The sequence below is a fragment of the Vicugna pacos genome, chromosome 32 (genome assembly GCF_048564905.1).
Source record: "Vicugna pacos chromosome 32, VicPac4, whole genome shotgun sequence".
NCBI classification, from domain to species: domain Eukaryota; kingdom Metazoa; phylum Chordata; class Mammalia; order Artiodactyla; family Camelidae; genus Vicugna; species Vicugna pacos.
In genome coordinates this window covers 9,580,126-9,602,181 of record NC_133018.1, presented here as the reverse complement: position 1 = coordinate 9,602,181, position 22,056 = coordinate 9,580,126, and the positions used below count along the sequence as shown (strand labels likewise).

The window sequence follows — 22,056 nt, the reverse complement described above, 5'->3', positions numbered from 1 at the left end:
GCACTCGGCATGCATTATCTCAGAGAGTAGAAATGACTGGCCCCATTTTACACACAGGAACAAAGGAGGCTCAGAGACGTGAAGCCACTTGCCCAGGGCCACACAGTGGGCTCCCAGGGTGGGATTCCCACCTATGTCTATCCCATACTGAGCCTGGCTCCCGCCCTCCCGGCAAACCCTTTAAGAGCACTTGATTTGATCAGCTCCAACACGTCTCCATCCAGATCCTGGTCCAGCATCACTCACTTCACTTTCAGATGTTGTCTAAGACGTAGGGTCTGTTCACAGATGACTTTGGAGTCACACTGCCAGGGTTCAAAACCCAGCTCTTCTCCATAGGAGCTGTGTGACCTTGGGGATGTCAGGTGATCTCCCTGAGTCTCAGTTTACCCATCTGCACCATGGCAACCGTGCTAAGACCTCAGGCTATGCAGATACAATAGAGTAAGAACTACAGACCCTGGCACCGGGCCTGGGACACGTGAAGTGCTCAATAAATGTTGGCTACTGTTAGGATTCTGCTTGGTGTTGGTCCCCAACATCTGAGACACCCCACGTGCCCCATCATTTTGCAGCAGCAGGTATCTGCCCCCTCCCCAACCCCCTCCGAGAGCAAAGATGCCTCCTTTGAAGCTCCGAAATGACTTCATTGGAAAGAACAAAAATGAAAACCAAAAATGCTCAATTAGCCCAGGATTCCCAGTAATTGATGGCTGCCTTCAAATTGGGTAATAAAGGTACACTAAGCCATGGACCACTTGTAATGAGGGCTGGTTCCACCAGAACTGTCACACACATGAATCTGGCAGGACATGGGCTGGCCATTCTCCGCTTCATCTTCTTGGCAACGGGAGGAACGGGGACCTGATTAATAGCTTAACTGTATTTAATTCCCCAAGGAATCATTAAACACAGTCTCCGTTTCATTAAACAGATCCAGGACAATTCACCTTGTGTAATCATATCACATAAAACTTTGCTTTGGATCCAATCCAGGGAGATCGTAAAATTAACTTTATGGAACCAAAAGCCAGGGGTGGGGTGGGTGGGGGGGTAAGGGGGGGTTGCAGGAGGAGCCTTGAGCCAGCTGTAACTGGGAGGGGGACCCAGGCAGGGTGGGGTGGACATGCTTAGCTGGGGGATGACCTCTGCTCTTAGGTGGGGGGGACCCTCACAATCTAGACCGAGAGCATCGTAAAGCCGAGATTCTCAAGCCTTAAAGGGCACACACAGCTTCTTGAGAATGTTGGGTTACAATGCAGATTCTGACCCAGGAAGCCTGGCCTGGGGCCTGAGAACCTGCATTTCTAATTAATTCCCAGGTAATACTCACGCAGCTGGAGCAGGGCCCCTAAAGCAAGGGTCTCAAACTCAAGTGCATTTAGGATCCAGACGTCAAGGCAAATGAGAGGAAGGGGTTGGGAGGGCGTCTCCGGGGATTGGGTTCTTTGGGGGAGGTGCTCAGGCAGAGCACGTGAAGACTTGGCTCAGGCCTGGGAAGGGGCCCCAGGAGAAGGCTCCTCCTCCCACCCCAGCCTAATGAGGAGACCCCAGACCCCTGATGGGGTCCTGAGATGGATGTCCTGAAATCTCTTTCCCATCCCCTGCCGCCTCCTGACCCCTCCCATCATCCTAGCTGTCTTGAATAAGGAAGAAGAGGCAAGTTGACCCCTGGGAATTAGGAACTTGTCTGAACCTGAAACAAGGGGTGATGCCAGGAGAGGGGAACCTCTGAAGGCACCGGAAGATCAGCAACATCCCAAGGTAAGAAAGAGCCTGGTAGCTCTTGCCCGGGTTGGAATCTCAGCTCAGCCAACCCCTGGGGCCTTGGCCACGTGACTTGCTCCCTTCCTGCGATGGTTTCCTCACCTGTGAAACGACATGCTACCAGTGATTACGGCAGCCTTTCTCACCTCCTTAGGTAATTAGAAGATTTAAATGAGACGATGAATGCTAAGCGCCTGGTCCCATATGTGCTTCCCAAGTGAGTTCCTTCCCTTGTTACTTGGGGTAGTAGGATGCCTAGAGGTGGAGCCGGGGTTCTAGTCCTGCCATTATGTGCCCGAGTGACCTCGGCAGATCCCTGCCTCTCTTTGGGCCTCAGTTTCCCCAGTAATAAACAGAGAATGAATCAGTGGTTCTCAGTCCTGCCTGCACACTGCTTAAAAACGTTTTGATGCCCAGACTTCACTCCAGTAATGGTCCGGGGTGCAGCCCAGGCACTGGGATTTTCCCATATTCCTCCTGGGACTCTGATGAGCTGCCAGGGCTGAGGACCACTGGGTTCCATGATCTCCCAGGTCCTTTCTGGTTCAACAAGCAGAGCTTCTGCTCCCAGAACAGGATCCTGCCATTTGCACCTGCAGATTTTGCCGCCTGGCCCTTAATAGCATTCACTAAAAAACAATTTTTTTTTTATCGATGTATAGTTGATTTACAATGTTATTTTCAGGTACAGCAAAGTGATTCAGCTATATCATAGTTTGTTTTCTATGTCCATGAGTCTGTTTTTGATTTGTAAATACCATTTGAATCATTTTATTTTAGACTCCACATATAAGTGATATTGTATGATATTTGTCTTTCTCTGTTTGACTTACTTCACTTAATATGATCATCTCTGGGTCCATCCATGTTGCTGCAAATGGCATTATTTCATTCTTTTTTATGGCTGAGTAGTAGTCCATTGTATATATATACCATAATTTCTTTACTGATTCATCTGTTGATGGACATTTAGGTTGTTTCTATGTCTTGGCTATTGTAAATAGTGCTGCTATGAATATTGGGGTGCATGTATCTTTTCAATAATGGCTTTGATTTTTTATTGTTCTACAAATAAATAATTCAGAGGCCTCTTTATCCCCAAGAACAAAAGAACAAACGTCACCACCTGTCCAAGCTGCCACTCCCTTACTGAGAGAAGGGGCAATGCAGCGTGAGGGACTGACAGGGCCCTTGAGCAAACTGGGAACCCAGGGCACAGCTGGTCAGGCAGGCTCAAGGGTTTTAATCAATGACACTGGTGTTGAGGGTGCGGCTGGTGGATGGCTGAATTAATGTCATCCTGCTGAGCTCTGGTTCTCTCTGGAGAGGGGCTGGAGAAGCTGGGAGTCAGGGGGAGGGTTTGGAGGAGTGGGAAACACCCCTGGGGCTTGAGGCTGCAGCCACCTGACTGCAGCAGGTTGGATGAGGTAGAGAGAGCTCACGTTTACAGAGCACCTACTGGGTGTCAGGGGCTCTGAGCTGGGAGATTTGTAGGCACTGGCATTTTGTCTAATTCATTGTCCTACAGTGGTTAAGGGCGTGGGCTCAGGAGCAAGACTCCCTGGGTTCGAACCCCTGCCCCCCCACTTCCTGGAAAAGTGCCTTCACCTCCCTGAACTTAGCTTGCCCCATCCATAAAAGAGGGTTAATTGTGGGGGTTTAAAAACACTCAGGGATGTGACTCTCATTACGGTAACGGAGATATGGGTGCTAACTGATGTGGGACTTTGAGGGGGTTAAAGATACTCAAGATGGCAGAAGTTGGGTCTGATGTCAAATCTCTCCCCGCTACCATGGGCTGCTGCTCTCTGCACTGAGACCTTCTTCCAGATGTCATCTACTAAGCACCAGAGATGAACATCAAACTCGGATCATCTTAATGAAGTTTAGTGCTTGAAATGAAGCTCTATACCTGAGCCCTTAGGAGCTCATAGGTAACCTCATGGCGGCTCAGCCACTGACCTTGGGCTGGACTCGGGTCTCCTGATTCCCAGGAAAGGGATCTTGAACCTGATTTCCCATGTCAATTACAGACGGAGGGTTTTCATAACGAACCCTGTTTACTGAGAGTTTTTAAAGGGTTAAATTCTTAAGTTCTTAGATTTTATTCCCGCCACTTTATAGACAGGACAGTTTAAGTTCAGGGAGGTGAAGGAGCTTTTCCAGTAAGTGGTGGAGCTGGGATGTGAACCCAGGGAGCCTTGCTCCAGAGCCCTTGCCCTTAACCACCGTGCCGTGACAACAGCCTGGCTCACACCGGGTGATGCTGGTGGGTGTGGCGACATGTGCGACGCACACCTCCTCAGCTATAAGCAGGACCTGGATTCCCAGCAGGAGACAGCACGGGCCCCTCGCACTGCCCCCTGCACCCCGGAGCCCTGCCCGCAACTCCCAGGCTGTACCTTCACCCTTCCAGTGGGCATGACCAGCAAAGCCGATGTGTCCGCCGTACTTGCGGTTGAACTCCGCCATGAGGGCCTTGTAGGGGTTTCGGATGAGCAGGATGGCCGCGTCGAAGGCCTCGATCTCCTTCTGGCCACTCTCGTGTGTCTTGATGCAGATGGTCCTCCCGCTGCGCCAGTGGTCTCGCTCACCTTTAAACCCTTCCCACAACCAGGGTGGGCAGGGAACGTGGCAGTGAGCCGGGGAAGACAAGAGGTCCACCAACCCCCCTCCCGGGCCACCTCGCGAATCCTCATACGTTCGTTCGTTCACTCATTCACGCACATATTTACTAAGCACCTCCTATGTGTCAGGCACTGTGCTTGGAGCTGGGTATAAAATGGTTTGCAAAAACATCCATGGGTCTGTTTTTGAGAGTCAGGTTTTTCAAAGAGTGATGCAAATGAATATAAAAATCACTGCCGTGGTTAATGCTATGGAAGGGGAGTATTCAGGCTGAGGTGCCATGAAGAGGGCCTGACAGTGATGCACTGGAGGGTTCCTTTTTGGGGGATCCTGCAGCCCCACCCAATTAATGTTGGGCCACCTGACTTGCTATGGCCGGTGGATCGAGGGCAAAAATGGGTCTCTGCCAAAGTCCCAAGGTGCACCCCAAGTTGCTGTTCACTCTTGTGCGTCTCTGCCACCCCTGTGAGAAGGACATGTTCCGGAAGGCTGCTGGTCCCCAGTGACGAGAGACACATGGAACAGATGTGGGTCCAACCTGCAGTCTTGAGCTGATCGGTCCTTTCAATAATCCTATGAGGGTTTTATTTTATAGATGAGGAAACTGAGTCCCAGAGAGATCAAGTAACTTGCCCAAGTTACGGAGCAGGGACTGAGGTGTTTCTGAACTGCAAAGAGCTCATTAAACCTGGAGTCTGAGGTATGAAAGGGGCAGCAGACGTGCGCCCCAGTGGGGGCAGATAGAGGCACAGCAGTTCCCCCTCCCCCCCGGCACCATGCTCCCCTCCCCTCCCCCCATGCTCAGGACCCACCAGGGTTTGACGAGTTCATTAAGTGTCTCGGCTGCAGAGGGGATGGAGGGAGGGCCTTGGGGGTTCGCCGGATTGATGGATAATATTGAGGGGCGTGGGTCCTCTCTGCCTGCGCCCCACTGCCAGCCCTGAACTCTCAGGGAGAGCTCATTGTTCCCGGCAAGGGCTCAGGCTGCAGGATTTATTTTTAAGTCTCTAATGAAAGAGAAGCTGCACTGAAAGCTTTAGCTGCCTGAGACCTGCTCACAGACCCCCGCTTTTCTCAGTGGGACTTACGGAAACATGCACACAGCGTGAGCCAGAGGAACTGCCAGGGTGGGGCTCTGTTTGTTTTCTTTCTTTCTCTCGCTTTCTTTTCTTTCCTTTCTTCCTTTTCTTTCTTTCCTCCTTCCTTCCTCTTTCCTCCTTCTTCCTCCCTTTCCTCCTCCCTTCCTCCCTCCCTCCCTTCCTCTCTTTCTTTCTTTCTTTCTTTTCCTTCTTTCTTTCTTTTCCTTCTTTTTTTCTTACTTTCTTTCCTTCCTTCCTTCCTTCCTTCCTCCCTTCCTTCCTTCTAGTAGACACCTCACCCCATTAAGTATCAACTCTTGAGATTCCCCAACACTCGAGTACAAAAAAACAAAGACCAATTTTTTGAATGTTGTGGGTCTGGAAGTGAGACTGCTGGGTTCCTGGTCTAGGGCCAGGGGTCTCACGCTGACTTTGCATTGGAATCACCTGGGGAGCTTTTAGAAAATACCCATGCCCTGACCCACTCCCAAGATTCTCATGGAAATGGTTTCAAGTGCACCCTGCACATTAAGACTTTAAAGGCTCCCGGCACATAGTAGGTGCTTGATAAATGCTTATTATTGGACGGGTCCTGGTGAGGCACCCAGGACATGATACTCAGGAAATGTTTGTGGGATGTAAGTCAAGGAAAGGTACTAAGCACATAGTAGGTCTCAATAGACATGCCTAGCCATGAGCTAGGTGGCACATAGTAGGTGCTCAGGAAGGGGGATTCCCATGCCCTCCCAGGGGGTCCTCTCGGAGCTCCTCCTTACCTTTGTTGTAGAGAGAACCATCGAAGTAGTAGCTGCCAGTGTAGAAGCCGGTGGCCAGCTCGATGAGGTGGCGCGCCCATGTGTTCCCGGCGCCTGGAAAGCTGGCTAGAGCGATGAGCTGCTTGGACTTGGCTGGGAGGAACCTTCTGTCCATGCAGCGGTTGTCTGAAAAGGGCAGGGAACAGACAGGGTCAGTGGCAGGGGCAGATGGAGACTGTCCAGAAGGGACCGGCGTGTGAGTCCCATCCTGGGCGGGTGACCCAGTGCTTCCTGGGCCTCAGTCTCCTTACCTGCAAATGGGAAAAGGGTTGTATGTGATAAGACATGAAAAGGGATGAGTACATGGTAGGGATTCAATAAAACTCAGCTGGGAGGATGCATCTCCTCTCCACAAATGGGATCCAGTCCAAGGTTCTTACCTTGACCCTCTAGCCCTGCATGACCTGGTTCTTGCATCCTCCCAGGCTCATGCCACCCACCCACTCTCCTCTCCAAATCCCCCACCTGCCGGCCACCTGGTCCTTTCACTGCCTCATCCGTGCTCTGCCCTTTCCTGATCTGGCAGCTTCAGGTGTGCTGGTCCTTCCACCTTCACTGCCTCCTACCTGGCTTTGTCAGGGAAACTGTTCCGGCTCTCAGCTGAACTGAACCTTCCTCCCTCCCTCCCTTCCTTCTTTCCTTTCTTCCTCTCTCCCTCCCTCCTTGTTTACTCTGCAGCATCTGATCCCACCCCTCATTCGGCCCTTATAATTCCTTCCAAGATTGTACCTGGTCTTTCCCATTCTGCATTAGCTGCCATTCTTGAAGTCTCACCATGAGCTGCACTGCTTTCTCAAACAGCTCTTCAAGGGAAAAGTTTGAAGTCTTACATTTAAACTCCAAATCTGCCACCTACTTGCTGGGTAACCTCAGAAAAATGATGGATCTGAATCAATCTCAGTTTCCTCACCTGTAAAATGGGACTGCTGGCAGTGATGATGCCCTGGGGTTGTCAGGAGGGTTATAGAGAGGATGCGTGTTGAGTGTTAACACAGGGCTCACATGCTGTGAGCTCTAAGTATTGATGCTACTAGCCAAGAGATGCAGCTCTCTTCCCCTGCCATGCCACTTTCAATCTGTCTGGCCAGAGGAGAGCAGACTTGGGAAAAATAAACCAAAAAGCATCTTTGTTGAAGCCAAGCAAGTGTCTGGGGATAGTTTCCATGAGAACACATTGCAAAAAGGAACCTAGATGCAAAACTTCCTAGAGTATCGTGATGTTTGATACTGTGACAGGGGTGTGGATTTGATAGGACCCAATTGCATCAAACAGCACACTTAAAATGTGTGCATTTCACTCTGTGTAAATACTACTTCAAAAAATCATTAAGAAATATTGAATTATAATTAGTGATATGCAGACTGACGTGGAAAGATGTTTGAAACTTACTTCGAAATGCACCCAAAGATAAAAATTGACAGATGGAGAAATGGAAAGATGTACGGTAAACAGAATAAAATGTTGACAAATGTAAAATCTATGGGAAAAGTATAGCGTGTTCACCGTGTAATTCTTTTCATTTTTTTTTCCTGAAGGTTTGATATTTTTTCATACTAAAATGTTGGAAGGGAGAAAGAAACTGGCCTGTCAGTTTTTGAATTCTCCATTCAAATACTGCGTGGGAGGCCAACTCCGAGGTAAAGATGATTGTTTTTGGCACTAAAAAGGAAGTTTATTTGGTCCTTAACCTCCATAAATCAAAGCAGAGGCTGAAGGCAGTATTGTACATAGGTTAGGAATCAGACAGACCCGGGGTTCCATCCTGGATTATCATGGCCTCGCTGTGTGACACTGAACAAGGCTCTCCACCTCTCTGAGCCTCATTTTCCTCACCTGTAAAGTGGAGCTAATAAACCTTACAGGATTAAATGCATAATGCGAGTGAGGTATTTGCAGTGTATGTTGAGAAGCTGAGATTAAGAGTGAAGGCGTGGGACCCAGATTTCCTAGATCTGAATCCCAGCTCTGCACTGTCTAGCTGTGTGACTCTGGCTGAGCTACCCAACCTCTCTGTGCCAAGTGGCTCCATTTGTAAAATGGTAATAATAACCACCTATGCCATTGGACTGTTGTGAGGGTTAGATGAGATAATTCAGTCTGAAGAGCTTAGACAGTAGCTGGTACACAGTAGGTGCTCAGTAAACAGCAGCCATGGTGGCCCAGGCTCTCGGCAGCCTCATGAACCACATGAATCTCCAACCTCCCCAGTGTGAGCGGCCTGCAAGCGGGACCTGGGAAATGGAAGAGCAGCAATAGCCTGGGGCTGGGCACTGGGGATGAGCAGACCCATCCGTCAGGGGCTCGTTATCTGCTATTGAAAAGGCTCCGGCGTCTGTTCTGTCCGCATCAAAGCCATGTTCATGGCCATGCCCCCAAGCTGGGGCAGCACAGTTCTGCGCAGACAAACCAGCACTTCCCGAAAACTAACAAACACTCATCCTTCCTCGCTGGAGTGTAAATAAAGCCAACGGTCGCCCTTGCTAAACAGATTCCTGCTCGCTGGGCTCTTAGCAGGATTCAGCTGTCATGGCAGCAGCCGCAGTTGGCCACCACTGGTACCCCGTCAGGTGAAACAGGGGACAAGCTATCGATGGGGCTGCCACTTAGCTCTTACAAATCAGAGAAAGCTACCCTCCCCTTCCTCCAGGCAGAGGCGCCGTCATCCAGAGTGCATGCCACTTTTCCTATAGTTTGTGCCTGTGCAGTGCTCAACCTGCCCAACTGTACATGGTGGCCTGGTTCCTGGAAGACGAAGAGGCAGTCTAGCTCAATGGTGTTTTGTTGGATCTCCAGGCTTCAGAGGGTGTGGGGAGTGTTCCCTTCACTGTGGGAAAAGACTCTCGTAGATATGTGACTGTGGCCAGTTCTCTGAGTCTTGGTTCTCCCATTTGTAAAATGCTGGTGACACTGCCTCGATCAAAGGCTTACTGTGAGCTTGACATCATTAAATGAGATGGGGCTTGGCACAGGACTGGTGCTTAGAAGGTGGACAGTGTCTTCAAGTATTGGGATAATCCGTCAGGGTTTTCCTTTGGGCTGAGCACCCCAGCAAGTCACCTCTCCCAGTGCCACACCCTTCATGATGCCTCCATCGGGAGAAGAGATTTTTATCTAGAAATTTTATAAACAGCATGACCTCAGGCAAGTCCTTTATCTATTTTGAGACTCAGTTTCTCTACCTGTAATGTAGGCATAGTGATTGTTCCCACCTCATAGGAAAGCCAAGGGGAGGCAGTGAGAAAATGCACATGAAAGACCAAAGCCTGGGTCTGGCACAAAGAAAGTCCTTGAGAGACCCTGAATACCACCCTCACCACCACCTTCATCACAATCTGGTAGCCCCAAGAGATGGAAGAGGATGTAAGCGTTAACTGTGGATTCCACTAGCAAAGGAAAAAGGCTGAAAGCGGAAAGGTGGAGAAAGAGAAGAAAAATTGATGGATACATTTATGGAATCCTAGAATTGGAAGGCCAACACTCTACAGCTTCATTTTACAGATGGAGAAACTGAGGCACAGAAAGGGGAAATGGCTCACCCAGGATCATGCAGTGTGTGCTGGAGACCCAAGTCCCCCACTGCCAGCTCAGATGACTTCCCCCTCAATGTCACTGCTCCCATTACAGCAAGAGCCACCAAGGGGGTCCTCAGTAGGAGAGGTACAGATGAAGGTCTTCAGAACCACCCTTCTTGCCTGGGACCTGCCCTCTGTTTCGCATCCAGGATCTCTAAGCCTGGCCGAGTGCACCAGCCCTGTCTCTGCCCTCTGCCCTCTGGTCTGCACAGTTCTCTTGCCGACAGGCTGGATGGAATGGGCTCGCTGGAGCATCTTTGGGAGAGAGAGCCCATTGAGGGAGCTCCTGGGGGGTCTGCTGGATTGGGTGGTAGGGGGGCTGCTGGCTTACCTTGGACCTGCGTCTGGTACACGATGAAGTAGCTGGGAGTCCCGCAGCTCTCAAACTCCTCCGCGCTGCACTTCTGGGCACAGAGCTGTTCGTCCTCTCTCTCATGGAGGGGGAATCGCGTGGTGGGGAACCCACAGTGGCAGGCGGTGCCCGCAAGGGCCGCCAGCGGGTACTCCTGGGGATGAGATGGGAGGAGAAAGGGAAGAAAACCACCAAATCCCCGGACAGCCCAGCTCGGGACGCAGAACCATATTTGCATTCTCCATCACTCTCCCCAGCTCCAGGGCCCCCAGACATCACTAGTAAACCCCCCTTTTATGATTTTTTTCCCTATCTGTATACCTCCTGTACTTTTATATTTTCCAGCTTTCTTGAGGTATAATTGACAAGTAAAAATTGTATGTACTTAAGGTGTACACCTTGAGGTTTTGATCTATGTCCACATTGTGAAATGATCACCACAAGCAGCTTAACACACCCATCACCTCATGCAATTACCAGGTTCCTTTTCGTTTGCCTGTACTATGATTTATTAACTTGTTTCTTTCATGTGTCAGTGAAGTTTCTGAAACTCAGATTTCAAAGGAAGCTTTACATCACTCCGGCAAGTAGTGCTGGAGAAGCAGCAGCGTTTTTCCACATTTCTATGCTATAAACCCCAATACTATAGAAACAAAACAATGGGGTGACATTCTTAACTAGGCACTCTGCCTGCCAAGACTCTGAGCCTGGAGGTCGACTCCTTTTTTTCCTGCAAAAGAGAGATTAGTTGAGGGGAGAGAGGTGTTAAAGACACTTTAGCACTGAGAAGCAACTTTATCCTGGAGGTCTTGAAAGAAAACTGAAAAAGAAATGATGTTCTCACAGCCATGCATTATACCGTAATAAATCCTCTGGGTCTGACAGTGATGTGAAGCCCCTGCCTTGGGAAAAGCTGTCTGAATCCATTCTTTTAAGCCAAAGAGGCTGTTGGTACTTCCGGGTAGCCACAGTCTTTGCTGGGAGAGCTGCTTCTAAGCTCTTTGTTCGTTCTATGGAAGGAGGTAGACCTGAGATTTGCAGGGCAATGGACTGTCCTTTGTCCAATTTGCTTCTACTCAGGCTCCTGGACCTGAATTCTCCCTGGTAGCTGGTCCAGGGATAATCTGGTCACAAACCAAGGTCACACCTTTGGGGCTGGATCTGAGATTTACCATGGTGGGTCTGGCTTCTTTCTAACGGATGTTAAATGTGAACTGCAGCACGGAGCGGAGCAGAGAGATGCTGCTATGCTGGTGGGTCGGCCTGGGCTGTGACTGATGGCGTTTTGTAGCAGGTCACACACACTGAAGCCCCCTCTGACACCCTAAATCTCCACCACTTGGCACAAGGAGCTCTGTATGCCTGTTTACTTAATCCTCTCAATTTTCCTCCTGTGATCCTCAAAGCGATTAGAGGAAACGAGAAGAGGGAGTTTTGCAGTGGGGTCTTCCTGTAGCATCCCCATCCACACACGCATCTTCGCTTCCCTCCAGTCCTGTGTACAGTTGGACCCTGTTTCACATTAGTTGATCTTGTCACCTCACTGTCTCCCACGTTTGTTCCCCCACCTCCAGCTGATCTGTAGGTTCCTCCAGGACCCCCAGGACAGAGGAATGTCCATCTGGAGGGGACGCCATAGGAGAGGGGGATTCCAGCCCAAGAGAAAAAGCTGGACCAAAAAAGATGATCAAATCTCCTTTAATCTTGCCAACTCTGCCCCTGACCTTCCAGGATGCCTCCTGGGAACAGAGCAAGCACCCGGGAAGTGCTGGGTGACTCGAAGTGGCCTGGCTGCCCCTGAATGGCTTGTGGGGCCCTCTCTGTGTGGTCTCTGGGGTAGCTCAGAAATCGAGAGCACGGATTTGCTGTCAGCCCCAGTCCCGCTTCTTGCTTGTGCTGTGAGCTTGAGCAAGTGACTTCACCTGTCTGAGCCTTGGTTTTGTCGTCTGTGAAATGGGGATGAAAACTCCCATTGCCTAGCCTTGTTGTGAGAGGTAAACTGTGTGACCTGTGGGACAGAGGACTGCTTAGTAACAGTAGCCTCGGTGGTGCTGCCTCTCGGTCTTCCTGAGAGGTGCTTCATGAATTTGGACCCTTGATGAAAGAAAGAGTCAAGCAGGATGAGTCAGAGCAGGTGGGGGCACTCAGGAGTCGGGGTGCAGGCTGAGCACCCAGGAAGAGCCACAAAACAGGTAAATGCCAGCATCACTGAGGACAAAGACCATGTTCTGTTCACTTTGCACTCCTAGCACTGAAGACAGGAGCCTGGAACAAAGGCAGTTCACATCAAATATTAGATGAGTTAGTCAATGAAATGGGCAACCACCTTCCTGTGGTGGTGGGAGAGATGGTTCTCCTTTGGACCCTCATGTAATTACTGCATCTTGAGTGAAGAATGGAGCTCCTCAGACATGGCTGAATGCCACTGATGTGCCTAGCTCTGTGCTGGGTACTGGGGTGGTCACAAAATATTTTAGGCACAGTGTCCACTCTTGTGTATTTCCCTGTCTGGCTAGGGAGGAAGGATGAACAGTCAGCCATCAAGGGTCTCAGGCTGAGACAGGACTATCCAGTTGGATCATCCAGGCAAACAGCTATCCAATGCCCACAGTTCTGGATGCCACACCTGCCCGTCCTCCACTTGCCTGCCTCCAGTGATGGAGAACTCACTCTACCCCAAGATGGGGCTGTCCTTGCCTTTACCTGGCAATCTTCTACTCACGCTTCTAGGTTCACATGTCACCCTCATTCTTGAGTGGTCCCCACTATTAGAACAAACACACTTCCTCGGAGGGAAAGAAATGGACCTCTACCCTTTGGATCCACATGAAACGGTCACATTCCTCTCCCACATCACAGATCACAGTAATGAACTCCCTCATCCCGGTGGCGTGGGGGCTTCTCCAGCCAAGCATCCCGTTCTTCCAGCTGTTCCACACTGCTCTCCCCAGAGTTCTGTGAGCAGAACCAGGCTCACCTTCTCCGTGCAGAGATCCACACACTTGTCCACGGACATGTTGGGCATGGCGGCCGTCACCGGCAAGGCCAGGGAGAGGTTGTTGGGCCGCCGGAAGCAGCCTCGGAAGATCGCACTTCCATCTGGAGAGCCAGAGGGAAGACAAATAGTCAGATGTAGGCTGGGAGAACCGCTTTCTGAAGGAAGCGCTTATCAACTGAAGCCCAGAGAAGTCAAGAGACTTGCTCAAGGTCACACAGTGGAGACTCATGAGCTACATAATTCCAAGAATCCAGGCCACTGAGATGTTCTTGCTGGACCACATAATCCCCTTTGCTTTGTCCAAATTCCTTTGTCTCACTTCCTCATTCCTGAGCAACTCCCCATTTAGGGAAATGATAGATGCCCTGGAGGATTTTCGTGATTTCATCAGGAGAGGGCCCGGGCATTTGAAGATGCAGGGAAGGAAAGGGTCCAGGGCACTCCTGCTCTTCCTCAAGCACCGGGGTACCCCTCCCTCCCATCATTGCTGGGCTTCAGGGAAAAAACCCTGGGCTTCAGGAATCTCTGCCCACCCAGTGCTACAAGTAACTAATTCATTGGAGGGATTCCCTTTAAGAAAACCTAACCTGGAAACAGCCCAGCTACGCAATAGAAAATTTGGAGGCCATTGTTATCTCTTCAATAGAAGTCACCCTCAAAACAATATTCAGAGATACTGTCTTAAGCTGGGTTTACTTGAAGCAGAATGAGAGATGGTGTTCTGCTGAGAGCACGTTCTCAGGAGAAGGGGGCGGGGAGCAGGACCGCGCAGGGGAGGAGCCAAGTAAGCACATGACCTTGGCTGGGCCCCACCTGCAGCCTGGAGGGTAAATTGCACCACGGAGTTGGTCCCACTTTAAGGAAAGGGCCCCACGTTGGTCCTGTGTGCCTCCCTCCCAAATGTCTGTCAGTTGTTGGCTGTGGGACATAATTTCCTGGGAGAGGCTGTTGGGCCAGGGGTCGTTTTTGGACAAGGGGGCACATGTGAGCCATTGATGAGAAAGAGGATTTGGGTGGGTACCGTTTTCATCCACTACAGATTTATTGCACAAAGATTTATCAGTAAGGATGCTCATTGCAGCATTTATTTAAATTAACACGTGAAAGACTGGGAACAACCTCAGTGCCCAACTGTGAAATACTGGACAAATACAAGTACCGAATGACAACACAATGCGTTTCTATGCCCCATCAAAAATAATGATGAGCGGGGAGGGTGTAGCTCAGTGGTAGAGCATGTGCTTCGCATGCACAAGGTCCTGGGTTCGATCCCCAGCACCTCCATTAAAAACATATAAATAAACCTAATTACTCCCTCCCCCACCAAAAACCAAAAATAATGATGTGAAAGGTTACTTTAGAGAAGATGAAGACATGGTCAAGGTACAATGTTAAATAAAAACTGAGAATATGAAATGCCACATATTATAAAATATCAATTTTGTACACAAATTACCTCTCAATGTAAATCTCTAGAGGGACATAAACTAATATGTTAACAACCATGGTTCTTTCTGAATAGTAGGTGTGATGGTGCAGTTTTGTGTCACGCTGGCGAGGCTGTGGTGCCCAGTTGCTTGGTCAGATATCGGTCTAGGTGTTGCGGAGGAGGTTTTTTGGTAGGTGGGATTAACATCAGCAGTTAGTTGACCTTAAGGAGGCTTAAAAGGGATTTCCCTCTAAAATGTGGGTGGGCTGCATCCAATCAGTTGAAGGGATAAGAAAGGAAGGAAACAAGGTTTCCCAGAGAAGGAATTCTGTCTATGGGTGTCAGGCTTGCCAGCCTCCACGATTGTGTGAGCCAATTCCTGAAATAAGTCTCTTAATATAGCTACTGTATAGCCTTCTGCTTCTCTGGAGAATTCTGAGACTGATAGGATTATAGGTAATTTTTATTTCCATCTTTGTGTAAAACTCTTTGCTAACTTTTTTGGCAGTGTATCTGCATTTTTAATGCAATAAAGACAGATTAAAAATAAATGCTTTATGTTTTCACTTATATGTGAAATAAAAAAAAAATGAAACAAACGAACAAATCCAGAGAAACACAAAGAGACTCACAGATACAGAGGTACACAGATACACAGGTAACTTGTGGTTACCAGAGGGGAGGGGCTAAATAGGTGAAGGGGATTAAGAGCTATAAAAACTAGTAGGTATAAAATAAATCATTTACCAGGATGTAATGTACAGCACATGGTCAGTTTCATAATAACTTGGTATGGAGTATAATTTATAAAAATATTAAATTACTATTTTGTACCCCTGATACTAGTATAATATCATAATTCAACTATACTTCAATTAAAAAGTTTTCTGAATAGTGGCCCCGTCAAACTTACTGAAAGGCTCGTGATGCCCACTTAAAAATGGGTTCCATCGTTCTCCAATCTGAGTTGTATGTACTTTTCTAGAAGCACAGATTTCACATAAAACCAAGGACACTGTTGGTGCAGTGACTCAAAACCAGGGGCACAAAATTAGGTGCCATTTATGGAATCCCTACTATGTGTGATCCACCCCTCTGAGAACTTTACAACCATCGTCTCATTTTAGCATCTTGGGAACTCTGCGAGGTCCATAGTAAACTCTTATTTTATGGGTGAGAGAAACAGGGCTCAGAAAGAGGCAGGTTATGTGACAATACTAAGGACCCAGCGTTAGCAAAAAGGTGCTAAGGATTATCTCAGAAACACAAGGTTAACTCTTGGGGAAAAGTGAAGCAAATTGCAAGAATCATATACCTCCATTTATGTCTGAATCTTGGTCTATCTATTGTGTAAACCCCCCTTTTTAGCATATATGTGTATATCTATATTTAAGTGCAGAGAAAAGCATATGAAGGATGGCGGAGGAGGGGGAGGGAGTCTAGGAATGAGAATTCTAAATTTCAGCTGTCAGAGGCACCCTAGTGATTATCTCTATCACCTGGCACCCAGTAGCCTGAGGTTGTTCACGGTGGAAGCAAATCTAGCAAGCTGAGAACATATCTGGAATTGGGTGAAATGGCTCATTTCCAGAGCATGCCGCAGGCTCACACTATCCAGTGCCATCTCCGCCGCGTTCCCCCATCGCTCACTCCAGGTTGGTGAGAGCGGTGGCGGTGATGCTGCTGGGTGCTGTGGTCCTCCAGGCCTCAGTTTCCCCACATATCAATGATAGGGAGGGAGTTAAACTATGCAGATCCCCTTCTGTACAGAACAGCCCTCCACCCCCTAAGTGAGGAGCTGTCATGCCCCAAATGCCACAGTGTCCTGTGGGGACAGTCTCCCATCCTGTGGCCTGGGGTGCAGTCACCCTGAGGAAGATTTAATGATGCTCAGAGAACATAGCGTACGAGGTGAGGATGGGGAGGGGAGTCAGATGTTAAGCTAAAGATTAAGAGCAACGAGGTGGGAGGCTGGAAGCAGCATGGATGAACCCTCACTTAACCAGAAAGCTCAGTTAGCTGGATGCCAACTCAGCTCAGGGTACAAAGACAGGCTGACCTTGCTCTCAGAAATAAGGAGACTCGCCTTCTCTCTTTAGACTCCACTAGTGTTTACTGAGCCCCTATTGATGCCAGACTCCAAGCTGGGTGCTTTAAAGCCATTGAAAGTTTGCAGCCACGTGTGGGACATGCCATGGCTATCCCCACTGGACAGATGAGACAACCGAGGCTCAGGGAGGCTCTCTGGCTTCCAGTGTCACAAAGTTGTCAAACAGATCACTCCATCTCCAAAGTCCACGCTCCTTCCGATAATAATAATGCTACTCTGAAGATCAGATGCTTACAGTCATATCATCATACCATTGTTATCATTATAGCTGCCGTTTACTGGTCACGTGCTATCAGCCAGGAACTAGGCTGAACTGTTCACACCTGCAGCCTTGTTGAACTCCTGCATCTCTCTGGCGGTATGAGGATCCCCATTTTTACAGATGGGGAAACTCCAGGCTCAGAGGGCTGAAACCACTTGACACAAGTCACCCAATGTATAAGAAGCAGAGCTGAGACTGGAATCTAAGTCTGAGATCTTTCCACTCTTGTTTCAAGGGACAATTTTTTTTCTTAATGGAGGTACTGGGGATTGAACCCAGGACCTCGTGCACGCAAAGCACATGTTCTACCACTGAGCTATACCGTCCCCCTGAGATCTTTCCACTCTTGATGTTCTTGCTGAACGTTCTCTGTGTGCCAGGTGCTGGGTCAACACTTGATATGCTTTATCCTCCTAATCCCAACAACGTAGGTCCCATTCTCCCCATCATACAGAAGGGAAAACAGAGGCTCAGAGAGGGAAGTGACTTGCCCAAGGCCACACAGCTGACAAGTAGCAGCACCTGGATTCCAACCCGAGGACATCTGAGCTCTGAGTCCTCTCACCCTCTGGGCTACCCCTCTTTAAGAAACCATCCCCAAGCCCTGTTTGAACATTTTCAAAACACTGTGACATCTATTCTCCCTCCTTTGCCCTTAATATTCACTCCACTTTGACCACGAATCATTCACAAAGTCAGGGCTCTCACTCTGGGGTCTCTCCACACTGGAGTCTGATTCCCTTTAAGCACCTAAAAATTGACCCTGAGTCTCCAGAACTATATTCAAATTGGTAACCTGCCCCTTCCTCACCAGGACCCTATTCAAGGGATGATGCTATAATCCCTTTCAGGTCCGTGAATCTGTCTCCTTGGAGGAGGCTGAATTCCTACCCTGGCATCTCCCCAAGTGATTTTCTCCTGCCTTCCTGGACGCCAGGGGGCCAGACTGCAAGGGTAGGAAGAGGAAGGCAGACTCTATAAGCCTAGCTCTGCTGAGGCAGGTTTCCCTCTGACATTTAAGCATCTGCTAATGAGTCCCTGACCCTCCCAGCTTAGAGAGCAGATCTGAGCTGAATGCCCTGAATACCAATTAAGGTGAGGGTTTCAGACCTTAAAGGGCCAGCGAGGGAACAGAAGCTTCTGCTGTAAGTCTCTGCTTGGTCAAGGTGTGCACTGGGGATGGGGATGGGCGGGGGAACAGGTTTGGAGATTTAGTTCCAGGGGCAGTTAACCTGCTGGATGTGAGGTCTTCCTACAGTCTTGCCCATTCTGCTTTTGGAGTGGGGAAGCCACGTGGATTCACAAAGGGATTTGTGATGGCCAGTGGAAAGGCTGGACTCCCAGGGATCTGGAGAGAGCTCTGGAGGCCACCTCTCGCTGCAGGTTGCTCTCCACTGATGACTTGGTGATTGGAACACTGAGAATATGCATAGTGGCCAAGACATTGAACACTTTTGCTACCCTCATTTACTCCATCTGTGAAATGGGTCACTGGTTCTCCCCACCAGTGATAAGAGGCTCTTTTGTCTCTTACATCTGAAAATAACAACAAAGAAAGTGGTCATCCTCGATCCTTTGACCTTCCTAACACTCTCCTGTGATACAAAGAATTTTGGACTTCCATAGCAGTAGGCAGATGCCTTCCTGTTTGCAAAAGGCTCCCATACCCAGGAGAAAGGGCATTGGTTTTAAATTCAGACAGACCTGAGTCAGCAACTTACTTAGCTGTGTATCCCTGAACAGGTGTCTGCACTTCCTGAGCCTTAGTTTCCTCATCTACTCATGGGGATCATTATCTCTACCCTGCACAGTTGGGATGGAAGTCCATACAATGGCATTTTCAGCGCCTGAGACCTACTAGGATTCAGTCAATCTCTCTTCCTGCTCCTTCTCCATCACTTGCTCATGATATGTGAAGAGTGGCCAGATCCTACGTGGAAGACACTCTCAGTGCCCATTAATACACTCCTGGTACTCATCATCCCAGTATAGGCTGACAGTGGCCTTCTGTAAATACCTAGGACCTGTGAGGGACAGGCTGCACTTGCCAGTAAGTTAATGACACTCTGAGCCAATGATGGGTGAACGTTGGTGGATAAATACTGCAGCGTCCTGCCCCTCCAGTGAGACACCTCTGAAGCATCTTCTCCATTGTCTCCCATGGTTCCCTGGTGGGATTAAGCTTCATCTGTCCTCAGTAGTGACCTGCATTGTACAGGCTTGTGTTGGCTCCTTCTCTGTCTCACTTCTGCACTCCCTGGAGATGCATCCTGGGGTCACCTCTCAAATAAACCAAAGCTCTCATCCTTCTATCTGGGGGAAACCAAATTATAGTATCTTGGATCTTTAAGCATTCTTAATTCACAAGGGAAATCCTGCATGGAGTTTCTAGCCACTGCTCTTGACAGCCTGTAGGCCATGCAAATGGTGCCCCCTGGAGTTGTGCAGTACACAGCCTATGGCCAATAGCAGCAACCCTGAGTAGTACCTTCTTAATAACCAACCCTTGCTGAAGAGTAGCAGCAAAGGTGATAATGACAGCTGTTTACTGTATGTAAGTAGTGCTAAGTGTGTCACATATATTGCATCTCAATTAATCCTCACAACAACCTAAGAGGCAGGCAATACTATTATCCTGTTCTGCAGGTGGAGACCCTGAGATGTAATAAGATTTGATCACTTATCCAGCTCATACAGCTAGTAGGGAGCAGAGTTGGGATCTGACCCCAATCTTATTTGACATCACATTCTGGTTTCCCACCTCTCTGCTGTTCTGCAGGAGGCCTGCTGAATCCTAACATGGTTGGGCTCCAGAGAGACCGTGCCAGCCACCTGAATTTCCCAGAAACCCTCTCAGTCTCCATAGCAGGGGTCCAAGGATCACAGAAGCCTGTGCCCCATATTCTGAGAATGTCAGCTCTTCATTGCCAGGCCAGCTGGGATAGTGCATGACCTCAGCAGCTTGGGGTTTTTACTAGCAAGAGGCGAGCAGAGCCGCTGTTTGCCAGCTCTCTTTGCTGGGGGCAGATGAAAAATGGCCCGGAACCAGCTGCAAGTATCTCTGAAGTCCATCAACTCTTTGTTCTGGGGCTTCACAAAAATGAGGTAAATGCCACCAGGCATCAGCTTAAAGGCAGGCGTGGAAGAGTTCTCCTTGGTTTGAAAGAGGCCACCACCCCCTGGGTAATTAGGCCAAGCTCCACTGCATTAAAGATGCCAGTGAGGAGGAAAGGCAGTGAGCTGGGAGCTGTTAATGGCTACCTACAATCAGAGACAGATTGAATTACACAAAGAGCCTACCTGTCCAAGGAGAATTCAAACCGGCTATTTTTAGCCATCACCAAAGGCTCCTGTGAGCTGTTGGAAATTCAAATAGCTCGAGTTGGGTGCTGCTCAGAGTGAATCGAGGAGCTTTCATTTTAGGAAGGAGGGTGCTTCGCCACCACTCCATAACAGGCCCTGTGCTATGTGTATGCTCACTTTTATTTCACCTGGTGGTCATAGCAATCTTCAAAGGTTGGAATGGTCCTCATTTTACAGATGAGGCACTTGAGGCTCAGAATAAGTGACTTGACCAAAATCAACACAGCAAGAAACTGGAAGGGCTGGGGGTAGAAATAATATCTGCCTGATTTCAAAACCTACATTGCTCCCACAGCCTTCCTGGGTTTTGGTTCAGGGAGAAGAGCAAATCAATTATCTCCCATCATGATGCAGAAGGAGAAAAAATTTCCAGCTCTCATCTTGTTGGCCCTACACAGCAGAACTCATGAAGACTCAGATGAATCATAAAATTCAGGGGTCCCAGGCGTCTATCAAGGGAAAGGAAGAAGCTTCCAGGCCAGGCAGAGAAGGAGCTAGACATGGTCCATCCACCCAGTGTGACTCCCCATCATCATTGGAGGCTCCCCTCAGCAGAAGTGGCTAACATGGAGCATCACTGAGCACAAAGCACAGGTACTGAACACATTCCCCTTCTAACTTTTGGTCCAAAGACAAAAAAGTTGCCAGAACTAACAACAGTATACAAAATTCCCTATGTAAATTGTGACCCAGATGTCAAGATGTTTTTTTTTCCCCAGTGATATTGTAAGCTTCATAATAGTTTCACAAAGATATAAAAGAAAAAAACAAGAGGAAAGAGCGCTGAGCCCGGGCAGAGGCTGCACTGGAGGATGGTCAGCACCACGGACAGCCACCCACAGGACCAAGCTCTCTCTGCCTCTCCCCTCCTCTCTCTGTATGTACGTATATGTGCATATACATATAAAAAAGTATATATGTGTGTATATATATATTTTTTATGTGTAGTTCTAATGAACGTTGCAATGCAAATCTTGCAAGAATCTTCTTTCAGGCAAATGAAATTTCTTACAATATCCTATAAAGCCATAATGTTCTCAAATCACCAGCAGGCCTTTGCCCCTGGGAGGAGAGCTACACTTGCTGATATATTCAGCAAACTGCTGTGAAAAATGTAATCCAACCAAGAAGGAAGTCCATTTCTCGGTTCCTTTGTAACGAGGGCAAAGAGTCCATGTGCCGGAGAGTCTGTGTCAAGGAAGAATGGCAGGGTGCCTGCAGACATTTGCTCTGCCAACCTTTTAATGCTTTCACTACCATAGGAGCATTCCATCACCTCTGAAACATGTAAGCTGGCTCCCTATGCAAGGCAGACCACCCCATCAGAGTGGAGCCTGAAGGAAAATAAGCCTCCTTCGGATCTTCACAGTCATTAAGAGATCTGTGCCACTGCTCAGGGAAACACAAATTAGGACACAGTGTTAATGTGAACTAACGACCCTACAAAGGGACTCTGGTTTCTACCATACCTGTTTCCTGGAGTGTTTTCTCACTGCCCTGCCTAATGTCACACATGCTAGTGTCATGTTCCAGTGGCTTGGAGAGCCTCCCTTTCTGATTTATTTGTGTATAAATCAGATCTCAGGAATAGGGAGCCAAGGGTGCCACTGGGTCAGAGCAAAGACTACTGGATATTCTGCATTGCTGTGAGTCAGGAAGTGGGCAGAGACAGAGAGAGAG

The 22,056-nt window shown here is 48.8% G+C and overlaps 1 protein-coding gene and 2 non-coding genes across 3 annotated transcripts in view; 1 reads left to right on the top strand and 2 right to left on the bottom strand.

The window, feature by feature from the left end:
• The window catches only part of WSCD2 (WSC domain containing 2), an 84,180-nt gene that overhangs the window by 2,967 nt on the left and 59,157 nt on the right, over window positions 1–22,056 (bottom strand). The window contains exons 5-8 of the mRNA XM_006204744.4: window positions 13,192–13,313; window positions 10,194–10,368; window positions 6,251–6,415; window positions 4,170–4,370 (exon numbers count right to left, since the gene is read on the bottom strand). Of these exons, the coding sequence (XP_006204806.2) occupies window positions 4,170–4,370; window positions 6,251–6,415; window positions 10,194–10,368; window positions 13,192–13,313 (663 nt within the window). The remainder of the gene's footprint in view (window positions 1–4,169; window positions 4,371–6,250; window positions 6,416–10,193; window positions 10,369–13,191; window positions 13,314–22,056) is intronic.
• On the top strand, window positions 14,424–14,496 carry TRNAA-CGC (transfer RNA alanine (anticodon CGC)). The gene has a single exon. It is a non-coding gene; the product is annotated as a tRNA-Ala (tRNA).
• TRNAA-UGC (transfer RNA alanine (anticodon UGC)) lies at window positions 17,268–17,340 on the bottom strand. The gene has a single exon. It is a non-coding gene; the product is annotated as a tRNA-Ala (tRNA).